The 14922-nt window shown below is 40.6% G+C and overlaps 1 protein-coding gene across 1 annotated transcript; it reads left to right on the forward strand.

Moving 5' to 3' along the window:
• The first annotated feature begins 377 nt into the window (after positions 1–377).
• OVA5 (Lysyl-tRNA synthetase, class II) lies at positions 378–14654 on the forward strand. The gene is made up of 14 exons (XM_048679092.2): positions 378–674; positions 808–1020; positions 2019–2130; positions 3649–3757; positions 4342–4399; positions 4631–4699; positions 9557–9664; positions 10462–10554; positions 10756–10860; positions 11202–11405; positions 12347–12441; positions 13131–13221; positions 13896–14066; positions 14224–14654. Exons 1-14 carry the CDS (start codon positions 444–446, stop codon positions 14314–14316), a joined length of 1752 nt encoding a protein of 583 aa, XP_048535049.1. The 5' UTR covers positions 378–443; the 3' UTR covers positions 14317–14654.
• The last annotated feature ends 268 nt before the right edge of the window (positions 14655–14922 follow it).

A 14922-nucleotide genomic window follows, 5' to 3' on the forward strand; every position in this document is an offset into this window, starting at 1 on the left:
AACACATGGACAATACCCATAAAGTTTCAAATAATCACATGAAAAGTATAGTGTGAGATTGAATTTGAAATATCGAAGTTTTATGAAAGTCCACCCACGACATACTTATACAACGTGGTCTGCCGTTAAGCTCAAAACAGCTTCCTGGTACATAGAAAATGTTGGACAAATCTCAATTGATTCTGGATTTTTAAGTGTGAACATGAAGTTTGAATTTGTACAGAATGAGTAACTTGCATTTCTGCGCGACATCAAAACATAAATATTTGAATTAAAATCTTTAAGGAAAAACTCAAATTCTAAACTTAGATTTATAATCCAATAAAAAAAATCTGGAAACGAGGTGCTAGAGAAATCAGAGCCGTATAGCCTTCTTGGAAAACCAACAAAACACCTCAAAATTCGAAGATAACGAACGCATCCACCTGCTCGGATACGCGCTAATGGAGGCGCTGCGGGTATGGAGGGCTTCCTCCAATCTCCTCGGCTTCGCGGCCTCCCGCGCCGCCGCCGCCGCCGCCGCCTCGGCCGGTAGGGCCCACCGTTTCCACATCCGCTGCTGCTCCCCGGCCGCTGCCGCCACCACGAAGCCGCCCCAGGACCGGCGCCGCCGCAGCGCCTCCTCATCCTCCACCTCCGACCGCGACTCTATCCGCGCCATTCGCTTAAAAAAGGTCAGCTCTTCGTCAGCCGCAACTTGCCACGCCTCTGCTTGAACGCTGTTGGGCGCGCCATTCTACTCCCCACAATCTGTGGCCGATACTGCCGTGAATCTGCTCGAGATCAGTAGCTTGTTTGGCTTGCTAGGTCGAGGAGCTAAGAGGGAAGGGTTACGAACCGTACGCGTACAAGTGGGACAGGACTCACACGACCAAGGAGCTTCAGGAGAGGTACACCCATCTCGAGAATGGTGAAGTCTGCACCGAGGCGTCGGTTTCCATTGCTGGTAGGATCGTTGCCCGAAGAGCATTTGGAAAGCTTGTTTTCATGACCATAAGAGACGACTCCGGAACTATTCAGGTTCGTTATTCAAATGATTTGCCATCTATTGCGAGTCAAATTACTTGTGTGAATCAGACAAGGATTGTTGCTTTATAATTTCCCAATAGCAATATGTTTTCTGCCTGAGCTTGTAGTTGAAACTGGCTAAACATGTCATTGCAAATATTAAAATTGGTTGCCCTATGAGTTAGCAAAGTTTGGTCAAAACTCTGGAAATTCAGCTTCTGAGCCGCTGAAATGTGAGCTGTACAATAGTTTGGCAACAAACCAAGTGGAGGTCAAATACAATGATTTGTTTACTTTCAAATAGTAGTTGTCTCAAGAAGCTCTGAACTTAGTGTCACGTATTATTTACTCTTCTTAATATATGTCAATGTTTTTGTGCTCCATTTTTGCATATTATCTAGATGTGTGAGGCATCAGGCATGTGAATGCCTGGATTCAAACAAAAATGAATCAGTATTTGATGTGAGAAATTTGTATTGATTACACATCTGATTCTTATTAAAATATGAGCACATTCTGATGCAGCTTATGATGGATGCAAAGTTGTTTCACCATCCAATTCAAATTCTGTTTGTATGATCTTAACTTGTCAATGTCAGCTTGCCTGGTAGGTAAGCCTAAGATTGCACTAAACACTCTTAATCATGTACTGTGTGGATTTGTTGAGCAATCTTTAATATTCTTGTTGGCTCAGTATGGGATCCATTAGTAAAAGGCCATCAGGTGACATTGTATGTTGTGACTATTGTTTCCATTGGAGTTTGGCTTCTTCCCAATGCAGATGAAGTCTGCTAGATCATGTTCTGCAGTTTGCTATTTGTATTTCTTGTGGCTAGTACTCCCTCCGTAAAGAAATATAAGAGCGTTTAGATCACCATTCTAGTGTTCTAAACGCTCTTATAAATCTTTACAGAGGGAGTAGCTACTAAAACTTTGGCAATTATTCATTTAATTGTTGAAGAGATTTTGTGTGATATACATTTTAAAACTTCCCTTTTGGCAATTGTTAGCTTTACTGTGAGAAAGACAGCCTTACGGAGGAGCAGTTTGAGCAACTGAAGGCATTTATTGATGTTGGCGATATCTTAGGTGCAAGTGGGTCCATAAAGAAGACAGAAAAAGGTTTAGTATTAATAATCCTTATACTGATGTGTGAATACTGTCTATTATATTTGGGATTTTCTATTTGTCAGTTGACTGAGAATGAGTTAATTCTCAGTCGACCGAGTTGCACATTACCAAGCCTAAACTTGCACAGAAAATTCACGTCCAGGAATAGGCTCCATGCATTTTTCCAAACCTAACATTGCACTCAACTGTTATATGGCAAAGTTTTTTCCCCCTGTTCTCTGTAGGTGTCAAAGTGAACTGTAAGCCTCACATATGAACAAATCTCAGTAAACTCGGTCTATGACCAATGCATTAAACTTCTTAGTGGCAGCACTGATGAGTTCACTGTTCATCATTTGACTTCAGTTTGCAGCATAAGATTGATTTTTATGTATCTATCTGTTTTTTTTTATCGCGTACTGTGAGGAAAAATCCCACAATTCCAATATATTAAGAGAAAATATCTGCAAGAGTTAAAGGGTCAGAATATGCAAAGAAGCCAACCTAGGGTGGTAGGAAGAGGTCCAGTGTATCAACCTATCTCTATGCTTGATCTTAACCCTATGAGCTAGCAGAGAGATACTATGAACAAAGTTGCAGCGCCATTCTGTAAAAGAGGGCTTGCAGAAATAAAAACCTTGCCATTACGCTGAAGCCAAATGTGGCAGCAAGCTAGAAACACGATCTCAGAGAAGAAAGGCCCCCCAAATCCCTCCCTTGCCGCCCAAGCAATCTGGTGCATTTTGCTACCTCCAGATCAGTCAATTTGCAAATAACTCCACACACGGCAACTAAAATTGTAGAGTCACCTCGTCACATAGTTCTTAAATTTTTCCATCAGAAAAAAGTTGAAATCTCAACTTAGCATGTTAGGTTGTTTCACTATTAAGTGCCTTTTTTTTCCTGTTTAAAAGTCATCTTTATGCAAATAAAGGTGACTTTTTTTTATTCAGATAACCATCTGATTTTTCTCTATTTAAATTTAAACTAAGCAAACCAAATAACCAACCCACTTCGCTATTCCGGAAAATACAACAAAATTGGCTGAGGGATGTTCAGAAAGGCAAAAATGAGGTACATAGCAGAATGCTGCAAAGTTACCAAGGACATGTGTTGGTAGGTCTGGTTATAACATTCGAGCAGCACAAAATCCTTGTGAATGTCTAAAGTTTATGTACATAAAAAAAGTCGACTAACAGGCACTATCACCTGTTGCATTTTTAACTAGAAGAAACTACCATGAGCACACCCCGTGGAGGCCAAGCCTCGAACCTGAGTGGACTGAGCACGTGCACTCGTGCCTCTAGCCAACTGAAGGATGCGCAGTTCTTAAAGTTTATATATATTATGGCAGCTCAATATTATTACCTGGGGTAAACGAGTTCAGTTCATGCCACTTTATATACACATTACAATTTCATATAGTTTTTTGATGTGCTAGTAATCTAGCATGCATTTCGATAGCTCAATATTCACTATAGTTCTTATATTAACCTGCACTTGTATTTGACATGATGGATTTCACTGCAGGGGAACTATCTGTTTATGTCAGCTTTTTCGAAATCCTTACAAAATCCTTACTCCCGCTACCAGATAAGTATCATGGCTTGACAGATGTGGACAAGCGGTATCGCCAAAGGTTAGCTTTTCTTTTGCTTAATATTATGTCCTTTTGTTCCTGAATACACATTTAATACTGTGCTATGTGGCATCTTCATACAAACCATTTGGCAGCTATCAATGGGGCTGGGTCTTAATGTATTTTCTTTGGTTTGACAGATGTTAGGCATCTTTTGTTTTGCTTCATATGTATTTCTATTTGGGGAATTCATGACATTCACATTCATGCTTCTGTTAGCACTTAGCACACTAGTATCTGGTGAAACATTAATGTGACAAATGTTCTCCAATGATATACATGAATTATATCAGTCATTTTTAGTATATTACAATTTACAGATACTCACTATCGATCACATCCTATTACAATGGCATAAATGGTTCAATGGTCCTTTTTGCTAATCTATTACTTACATTTGTCTGCCCCCTGCTGCAATAATGCATGCTGTTTAAACTGAAAACTGGATCCTAGCCTTCTAGATTCATGTCACTTTTATTTGATTAAATGTGATTTACTTACCTTGTTATGTCTTTACAATTTTTGTTTCAGTATCTATGAGCTATGACAACTATTATTCATATATTCCAAAATTCATATGTCAGGTACATTGACATGATTGCAAATCCTGAGGTTGCTGATGTGTTTCGAACAAGAGCAAAGGTACTGAATACTGTTGTACATAGAAACATATTTTCCTTGGGGAAACAGAGGTAGATTGTGGAACACCAAACAGAGTCCTGTCATTTGTACTATGTTGGATAGTAAGATGAGATCACATCCTCAGTTCATCCAAAAGTACCCAGTTTGATGAATATGACGGACTGGCAGTGGCATGCATCATTTGTGAAAGTTACCTTCTATTGTTATCTTAGCTATTTTCATTTCTCATAGGTTGTTTCTGAAATCCGCAAGACAATGGAATCATTTGGGTTCATTGAAGTTGAAACGCCAGTTCTACAGGTTTGGTTTCTGTATATTCTTTAAATTATCACTCTGCAGGATTAATCAGTGATGTAATTTCTGATTTCTAGCTTGATAAGAGGGCATTGATGAGGTCATATATGTTAAATTTAAGTTGCTGCTTATTCTTATATAGAAAGTAGGTGTAGCCTGTGTAACCAACTAGCCAAGTATTCTTTGTCGGTTTAAACAAACAGAGCTGATGAAGTCCCTGGTTTGTTTTTTTACAGTTCAACTGCATATCTAGTCTGTTTTCTTAAACTTGAATCTAGATGTTGAATCTTTAATCTTTTATCTTGTTAACCTTGTGTCTAGGATTACCATATGTATAACTCATAGTTTAGTTTACTTGGTGGTAGTCATGCTGTTGCACAAAACTATTTTGCCAACCTTGCATGTTAATATGTTACGCTTCTAATAATTCTATTTCAAACAAATTCTTTTCTAAAAGGGCTAATTTTGTTTTATATCTATTTTACAGTACATACAGATAAGACGAAACTTCTCCGTGCTCAATACTTAAAATTTGTTCTACTCAACATATTTTTTCTCTAACAGGCTTGTTAGTGTTTGTCATTTTATTAGAAGAAAACACCAAAGATGGTGGTATTCTTACAAAGCCAGCAAGTGAAAAAGAAAAAGAAGCAAAAATTACTGTACAGATCCTAGAGCTACAGGCTTTGGGATAATACTCCGGGTTGGGCCAGGCTTTGCGCCCAAACTCAAAACGACAAGCCTGAGCCTAGCATGTAACATGTAAACAGTAGCATTTTCAATTAAAATTTAGTATTGGTTTAATCATTTTTGGATAAACAATATCGTCACAGTGTGTTTAATAAAAGACTACATTTTAAGTATTTTGGGCTTAAGAGCCCTGCTTCACGGAAAACGTGGATCCAGGCCCTGCGGCGGGCTTTTGGGCTGGGCCCGTTGGGCTGCAGTGCCCATGCTCAGGCCTACATTTGAGCAAGAAGACGCGTAACACCCCTCTAACTTCATCTCAGGCATGCATACTTACAACTTACTGTTGTACATGACAAAAACATGTAACACGGATTGGGAATGAGAGAATTCTTCTCTGACACCTTTTTGATCTTAGATTGACAATAAAAGCAGTATAACACATGATAAGAGAGCCATCCCACTTTTGAGCGAGTGAAGCTGGCAGCAGGCAAGGTCTTACTAGTTGTGTTGGGGCTAAGATACCAAAGCAATAACCTTACCTAACAAGGCTACCGTAGATTAATTCTCTGGGTTTGTTGGACTGGAAGTGCATATACACTTGTCTGTACAAGGACAACTAGCTTCAAGCATCTGGATATTGGATCCCGATCAGCTTGTCAGGATAATCTCTGCTTGATCCTATCTAGATTATTGTTGCTTTCCAGTAATTGGTATCAGAAATTTAATTTCATAATGCGTATTTAGTTTATTCGAAGCAACATATTTATGATTGATGGTCGAAGTGTCACCTTGGAGACTGATAAAGAACGACCTACATTGTGACCCAGAGGCAGTAGAAACGGTGTAAAGTCAAAAGCCCACAAAACATATAGTTTATGTAATGTCCAATATGTTGTTTTAATCAGTGGCGGAGAACGATTTTTTTTTGAGGTGGGGCGAACCTTGCACCAACAACCACCGTGACATCATGCCACCCGACAGTAGCCGCCAGGAACACAACCACGCCGTTGTTGCTCACCTTCGTCCTATGCAAACACGTCTACGTCCACGACTGAGCCCTATCTAGCCTTCGCTGCTCCCGTTGTTCGCCCGACCATTGCCACCTGCAATGGATACTAGCGCTATGGTTGGCCGGTCACTAACATGGTGTGCGTGGCGGAGTTAGGAGTGAAGCAAAGCCCGGCCCAAGAAACCACTGCACCTGCAATGGATACTAGCGCTAGGGTTGAACGGTTGCTAACGTGGTGCGTGTGGCGGAGTAAGGAATGAAGCAAAGCAACAACAACAACAACAACAACAACAACAACAACAACAACAACAACAACAACAAAAGTCCCAAACAAGTTGGGGTAGGCTAGAGGTGAAACCCATAAGATCTCGTGACCAACTCATGGTTCTGGCACATGGATAGCAAGCTTCCATGCACCCCTGTCCATGGCTAGTTCTTTGGCGATACTCCAATCCTTCAGATCTCTCTTTACGGACTCCTCCCATGTCAAATTCAGTCTACCCTGACCTCTCTTGACATTATCCGCATGCTTTAGCCGTCCGCTATGCACTGGAGCTTCTGGAGGCCTGCGATGAAATATGCCCAAACCATCTCAGACAATGTTGGACAAGCTTCTCTTCAAGTGGTGCTACCCCAACTCTATCTCGTATATCATCATTCCGGACTTGATCCTTCCTCGTGTGGCCACACGTCCATCTCAACATGCGCATCTCCGCCACACCTAACTGTTGAACATGTCGCCTTTTAGTCGGCCAACACTCAGCGCCATACAACATTGCGGGTCGAACCGCCGTCCTATAGAACTTGCCTTCTAGCTTTTGTGACCCTCTCGTCACAGAGAATGCCAGAAGCTTGGCGCCACTTCATCCATCCGGCATTCGATGGTTCACATCTTCATCAATACTCCCATCCTTCTGCAGCATTGACCCCAAATATCGAAAGGTGTCCTTCTGAGGCACCACCTTCCCATCAAGACTAACCTCCTCCTCGCAACTAGTAGTACTGAAACCGCACCTCATGTACTCGGTTTTAGTTCTACTAAGCCTGAAATCTTCCGATTCCAAGGTTTGTCTCCATAACTCTAACTTCCTATTGACCCCGTCCGACTATCGTCAACTAGCACCACATCATCCGCAAAGAGCATCCACCATGGGATATCTCATTGTATATCCCTTGTGATCTCATCCATCACCAAAGCAAAAAGATAAGGGCTCAAAGCTGACCCTTGATGTAGTCCCATCTTAATCGGGAAGTCATCAGTGTCGACATCACTTGTTCGAACACTTGTCACAACATTATCGTACATGTCCTTGATGAGACTAATGTACTTTGCTGGGACTTTGTGTTTCTCCAAGGTTCACCACATGACATTCCGTGGTATCTTATCATAGGACTTCTCCAAGTCAATGAACACCATATGCAGGTCCTTCTTTTGCTCCCTGTATCTCTCCATAAGTTGTCGTACCAATAAAATGGCTTCGACCTCCTAGGCATGAAACCAAACTGATTTTTGGTCACGCTTGTCATTCTTCTTAAGCGGTGCTCAATGACTCTCTCCCATAGCTTCATTGTATGGCTCATTAAATTCCACAGTCATTAGTACAACTCTGAACACCCCCCTTGTTCTTGAAGATTGGTACTAATATACTCCGTCTCCATTCTTCTGGCATCTTGTTTGCCCGAGAAATGAGGTTGAAAAGCTTGGTTAGCCATACTATCGCCATGTCCCCGAGGCCTTTCCACACCTCAATGGGGATACAATCAGGGTCCATCACCTTGCCTCCTTTCATCCTTTTTAAAGCCTCCTTGACCTTAGACTCCTGGATTCGCCGCACAAAATGTCTGCTGGTATCATCAAAGGAGGGAATGAAGCAAAGCCTGGCCCAAAAAAAGTCAACGACATGAAATAACTTTGCTACTCTCTTCAATCCATATTAATTGTTGCTGCTTTAATATGGATTGGAGGGTGTACTTATAACTACTCGAGAAATACTTAATAACATTCCTAAAAAATACCACATACAAAATAAAGCTTAATTTTTTTTAATAATTTAAGTTCAATGCTTAACAAACTAACATGAAATGAATTTGATATAAAGATGTTTCAATTAAGTTCTATAGGACATAGAAACTAGATGATACTCCGCACGTTGTTGCGGGAATATTTGCAACATATTTCAATGTGATTTGTTGTATGAAGCATGAATATTTGAAGTAATACTATAAAAAGCTAAAATGAAAATACATATAATTTATTATGTTTCATTACTATATAGTTGTAAAATGTTTATTAAATAGATAGCATAATAGAATGAAAATTCTCATGTATTTTTGCATATTGAGATGGGTCTTTTTCCATGCATGTTTCATGATGAAGTTGCATGCTTGCATGTTGAGAGACATATGGTAGTGGGGGTGGGCCTTTTCTCATGCATGTTGTGAGATGATGTGGCATGCTTGCATGTTGAGAGAAATAGTTAGTGGGGGCTAGCTATTTAGGTATAGAAGATACATACACTACACTAGGACTGCATGCACTAGGGCAGCCAGGCAGGGAACGCCGTGGCCACGCGTCGGTAAACGGCGGCCGGGACGTTCCCTCGCTGCACTCACGAAAGATGGCGGGCTCGAGATCAGGGGAGTTGTGGGGAGTCCGGAACGGTAGCCGCCGGCGCCATGGGAGCAGCCAATCAGGGAAGTGCCGGCGGCGTGTTGGAGGTTTGGAGCGCCTGGTGCGTGTGTGTAGAGGACGTTCGCTTCCCGTGTGTGGGTCGGTAGATGCTTCCGTGATTGGGCCTTTGTTTTCCGGGCTGTGCTGGGCTGTACCTCACGCCCTCCCTTTTCTTTCTTTTCTTCTCTGCCATCCAGGGATGTATGCGACTGGAGTCTGGATGTATGCGTACGCATCAATGCAGTGTATACTAATATAAAAATTTCTGTGCCAAATCAAGGTAGGGCGGACACCTGACCTCGCCCTACCGGCTCCTCCGGCTGTGGTTTTAATAACGCATTAATGATATCAGCATATAGCTAAGCCAAATGGGGGCACAATCTAGTATAATAGCACTAAGAAATGATCTTGTTCTTTTGTAACTTTTTTTTTGCCTATGTTCACTTTTAGAGTCTTCTCTGACCTTTTTTTTTCTTGAAACGGGAAAATATAGGGAGAAGCAGGTGGCGCTGAAGCAAGACCTTTTATAACTCACCATAACTCCCTCCAAAGGGATCTTTACTTGAGGATTGCAACGGAGCTGCATTTGAAAAGAATGCTGGTGAGATCACAATGCCGTTTTTTCCCTCTACCTTTTGGAAGTTTGGCTTTTCCTTAAACTAGTCTATAGTAGTGTCCTTTCCTGCGATACAATTCCTTCCATTTTAATGAGTAAATTTACTACTGCAAGCTGCCTCTATATGCTTGTTAGATCAACCTGATCTAGTTTAACGTGTTAAATTAGTAATATACTGTAATTGTTTACCAACAAGCTTGTAAGTTTCTTTTCTAGATTGTTTATGTGCATATTTCTTGACTTGGTTAAATTGAATTTGTCTCAATATGTTCGTGGAATAGTCACGAGATGTAAGTTGAAGAAAAATTTATATGTTAAGCTACAATTGTCTTGGAGCGTTACTTTTGGAGTACATTTCTAGTTTGGCACTTTGCACCATGCAACTGGTGTTTACATTTTCATTCATCTGTTTCTAAGTCTTTGAAGGAGTTAAAAAAAATGTATGCACCTAAAATCAGGTGCTCCCTTGCGAGCTTGGCCGTTGGATCTTTGATACAGCGGACATGTGAGGTGCTCCAAATTTTTTGCAAGAAGCCCCTCAAGAAGTCACTAAATGACGTGCAGGTCCAGGGGCTCCCGAGATGTCCGCTGGATCGAGATCCAACGGCTGAGGTCGCACGGAGCACGTGAGCATAGGTGCTCCCGGAGCACCAGATATTCTCCCCTGTTGGAACATTCCCTATGGGGGGAACTAACATGTGTTCTTACAATTTCAAAAGGCCATGCCCCAGCGCCAAACTTCTATTTACTTACCAGTTTATGAGTACTATTGGCAAATGCAGGTTGGAGGGCTCGAGAAAGTTTATGAGATTGGGAGAATATTCCGAAATGAAGGCATCTCTACTCGTCATAATCCTGAATTTACCACCATTGAAGTAAATGATCCTTTTCTCTCATATTTTTTTTCCGTTCTGTTGTTTAGCTCTCCTTTTTTGGGGAGCGCGAGCTATCTTGTAGCTTAATTGCTCTATCTCTACCTTTCCATTTTCCACGCCCTTTTCTCTTCCTCCCTTTTTGCTTCCAGAATGTGCTACTTTAAATAAGGTCTCACTTGCTCCCTTATATTTGGAAGCTAGATGTATGAAGCATATTCAGACTATGAAAGCATGATGAATTTGGCCGAAGAAATCGTAACTCGATGTGCTATGGCTACGACTGGAAAGCTTAAGATTGATTACCAGGTAATGTGTTTCAAGTCTATCTAAAGTATGAGCATATGTTGTGCTGCATTATGTGAGTGAATTTGGATTGTCAAGACAAGTATCACATCAAAATCATGTCATCATTTGTTGCTCATATCACTGCTTTACTAAACCTCGTTTTTTGTTGTCGTTTCTATCTGAGTGGAACTCATTGGCAGTTATTCTTGCCATCAATGATGCTCTACTTTGCCTGACCTGGATTACCCTATGCAGATTAGCACTGGACACATGCACACTCAACGCAAATACTTAAACCACACATATGTACTTATCTCTGTATTCCTTTCACTCCATGAACTGCCGTATTTACTATCAAGCAGGGAACTGAAATCTCTCTGGAAAGACCATGGAGAAGGGAAACCATGCATCGTCTTGTCGAAGAAGCAACAGGAGTAGACTTCAATAGCTTTGGAGATGTTGAATCTGCTAAGAATGCTGCAAAAGGGCTGCTGGGGTTCAAAACAGAGAGCAGTGAGAATACTTCATTGCAAGCTTGTTCATCTGTTGGACATGTTCTCAACGAGGTATTTCTCAAATTCTGTTTCCTACAACTGTTTCAAAATTTACTATGCTGATGCATTAGAACTTTATGAAGAATTTCTGTTTTGGCTTCTTAATCTGGGTTCAAGTTCATTTTAGACGGCATTTTGAGAACCCTTTTAGTCAAACCTCAACTCCAGGGTTTGGTTCAGAACAAGCATTCAGAGTCGGATCAGATTGTAAGCCTACAAAAAGAAAGTTAGATATTAGTTTGGGAGTGCAGAGTTTGCAGGAATGCACTATCATTCTGTCATTGACTGTTGCCATGTTCACCGGTGTGAGGCTCTGGCCCAGCTTCTTTACACTCTAGTTGGAACCGAACAAAGCTGTATGCTATATTTTGCAACAAGCAAGATGCTTATAGATTCGATTTTCATTGGTGTATATTCCTTACTGCAAGCCAGCAGCACACCAATACAAACACCGTTTTTGAAATCTGCTATAATTGTGCAAACCAAATTACTCTCAAGTGAAGTGAACTACTCCCTCCTTATCAAAATATAAGACGTTTTTGCAGTTCAAATTAGATTTTGGTAGAGGTAGTACTGAACTTTCTGTTAGCTGTATGTCTTTGTTTCCTATATTCTTGAACCAATCTTTCTTTTAAGGATGTACTTCCTACAGATAATTGAATAAAAATGTCATCCTAGGAAGTTTACAACTAATAAAATATACTTCTGTTAGTTTATGCATAAGAACTTAACTAATACAGGTTAAGGGATTTGAAAATCCACATATACTTCAACAGGAACATGCAGTAACTGTAAGTGCATGTTCAGTTGCAATTTGAGTAGAACACATATCCCTTCGAAACTGCAGAATTTTCAATGCATAGTATATGATGTGATAATTTCATTAGTGTTTAAACTTTAAAGTTGTTTGATTGAGCTGAGAGTTGATTATACAATTCTATATCATATGCCAGGTCTTTGAGACTGTTGTTGAATCAACTCTTGTTCAACCAACATTTGTTCTTGACTACCCAGTTGAGATATCACCATTAGCGAAACCACATCGGAGGTAATTCTGTTAATTTGGAAAAGCTATGTGTTCCAAAATTATTGCTACAAGTACTCATTTGCTTTATTAGTGATATAGTGTAATATGTCTCCCTGTTTTATTATCGACTTAATATTATCCACTGAAAGTTCTCCTTTTGTAATGCAAATGACCGACAGGGACAAATACCATTACGAATCAAGTATAGTCGAAGTACAGCTTTGTCCAAAATCATTGCTACAATGTTACAGATCAACTGAGTTTCCAAAAGAACCACAACTTAATTTCAAAGTAACAATAATATTTGGAAAATATCAGAGGCAACAGAGAACAATTTAATAGGATAGTGGCAAATAAGGGCCATTTCCTTAAGGTATCACCACATACCACTTTTCACTGATCCAGCCAGTTAGGAATGCTCTGATTCAGCCGGTTAGGAATGCTCTAGTTTGTGCCAATCAGGAATTGAGAGTGCCAGTAGTCTCTGCATAAAGAACTATCAAACTGGAGATCAACACTGACACAGAGGGACTGCGTACAGTTTTGTTCGAGCATATCCCTTCAAGTTACAACTGCAATACACTATGCTGGACACAAATGACCTTTCTATATGAACTGTTCATATTGTGTAATTTGATGATTTGGACAGGATTCAGGTTTCGGTTGCTAGCAACTGAAATGATCATAACAGCTCTTCTCTCTTATCGTAGGTATGCTGGTCTTACTGAACGATTTGAACTTTTTGTATGTGGCCGTGAAATTGGAAATGCATTTTCTGAGCTCACAGACCCAATTGATCAGGTGCGAATTTGTTTGCTTTCTTAATGCATGTCAGAGTGCCATTATCACATTTTCCATGTAAAGCTGCACTTCACATTAGCATAAACAACGCTTAGCGCGCATGACAAATTATGCTAGAAATATGTCAAGTTTTGGTCCGTGGTGATTAGCTGATTATATGTGTAAACACAGTAATTTATTTGTACCATTTTCACTAGACAGATTTCAGAAATATTCACTGTGCTATGGGAACTACGAGTAATAATGTAAAAGGGAGCTCGGTATTAGAAAATTTCAGTTCTAATGACCTTGAGTGAAACTAAAGAGCCGTCCTTCTGGAAATACTTGATTTGCAGTGAGAAATTGATGTGTTGGCATGTAAGTATGATGCTAGTATGATTATCATTTTTGGCCTTACTAGGAAGGTTTATCAAATTTGATGGCATAGGCCAAATCAACATTGCTGGTTAACTTGCAAAAGGCACCATCATGTACCCAAACAGGGCTCTAAGTCATCCTCCCAAAGCTCCCACCTTACCTGAAAATGTGGAGGGTGGTGAAATTACAGTTCTGTCCCTGACCCCTGAATGATAAGACATGTTTGATTTAGCTAAATCTTACTGTACATTGGCTTGATGAAAGATCCTTTGGCAAAGTATGCTAGACTGTAACAATCACTTTATTTTCTGCTGCAGAGGAGTCGTTTTGAAAATCAAATAAAGCAGCACAATGCTAAACGTGCTGCGATGGATAAGAATGTGAAATCGGACGAGAGTAAGGGGGATGATGAGTATTCCTATGAAGTTTCCTTGGATGAAGACTTCTTGACTTCTCTGGAATATGGAATGCCACCTGCTTCTGGAATGGTATAATCCTTAAATTATCTGCAAGTGCAGTTTTCTTCTTCTTCGTGTTTTACCTTCGATAGGCTGTCAGCAAGTTTTCACTGAGCTATTTATTCATCATCATTACTATATGCATGTGAACTACGTACTAATTTGTGTGGAATCTTTCAACTTTTAGGGCCTTGGTATCGACCGGTTAGTAATGCTTTTGACAAACTCTGCCAGCATAAGGGACGTTATCGCCTTTCCAGTCCTGAAGCTTCAGCAATAGGACCTTTGCTCAATGTGAGAGATGCAATTTTGACAATGCCGAGCCGAGAAGAGATTCGGCGCATCCTGTGTCTTATGTTGAAGCAGTTGTGTTGTGTCTGACCAATATTTCGACTGGTAGATCTTGTGTGCAATTATATACTGCTCATTACTTCATTGGTAAACGGATGGGGAGGAGGGTCGAGAGTGTTAGGCGAAATAGTCACTAGTTGCCTACGCTGGAATAAAAAACCGGTTCACATATTTATGGTTTCCTACAAGTACTCTTAGGTTGGAATGCTACGAATGTAAACGATACCTCTTCAATTGAAAGGGCAGTCTTGTCCATTTTTGTTAAAACCACGTGACCCAGTCGATCATCTTGTAGGTATAATCAGTTAGCAGCAACCAAGTCAATCATCTTCTCGATCTGATCAGTTAAATCCCCTCCGTGTGTCCCAGATTTTTTAAACCGTTGGCTAATTTGCCCCTCCCTCCATGCAGCCTGCCTCCGAATTCTCCCAGCGGCAGCCTCCAAATCATTCTTCACTGTAGTCTGTAGGGCAAGTTGATTAAGTGACGGGGGAAACACTCAAAGTCATCATGTATGTGCATCCATCAGGTAGAC

Source organism: Triticum urartu, chromosome 6A (assembly GCF_056163025.1).
Source record: "Triticum urartu cultivar PI428250 chromosome 6A, HENAU_Tu73, whole genome shotgun sequence".
NCBI classification, from domain to species: Eukaryota; Viridiplantae; Streptophyta; class Magnoliopsida; order Poales; family Poaceae; genus Triticum; species Triticum urartu.

Bases quoted from the DNA above. Each gene is read 5' to 3' on its own strand.
- OVA5 (XM_048679092.2), top strand. From the start codon at position 444: ATGGAGGCGCTGCGGGTATGGAGGGCTTCCTCCAATCTCCTCGGCTTC. The intron at 9,665-10,461 runs GTGAGATCACAA...TGGCAAATGCAG, and splicing joins TGCATTTGAAAAGAATGCTG to GTTGGAGGGCTCGAGAAAGT. The intron at 12,442-13,130 runs GTAATTCTGTTA...CTCTTATCGTAG, and splicing joins TTAGCGAAACCACATCGGAG to GTATGCTGGTCTTACTGAAC.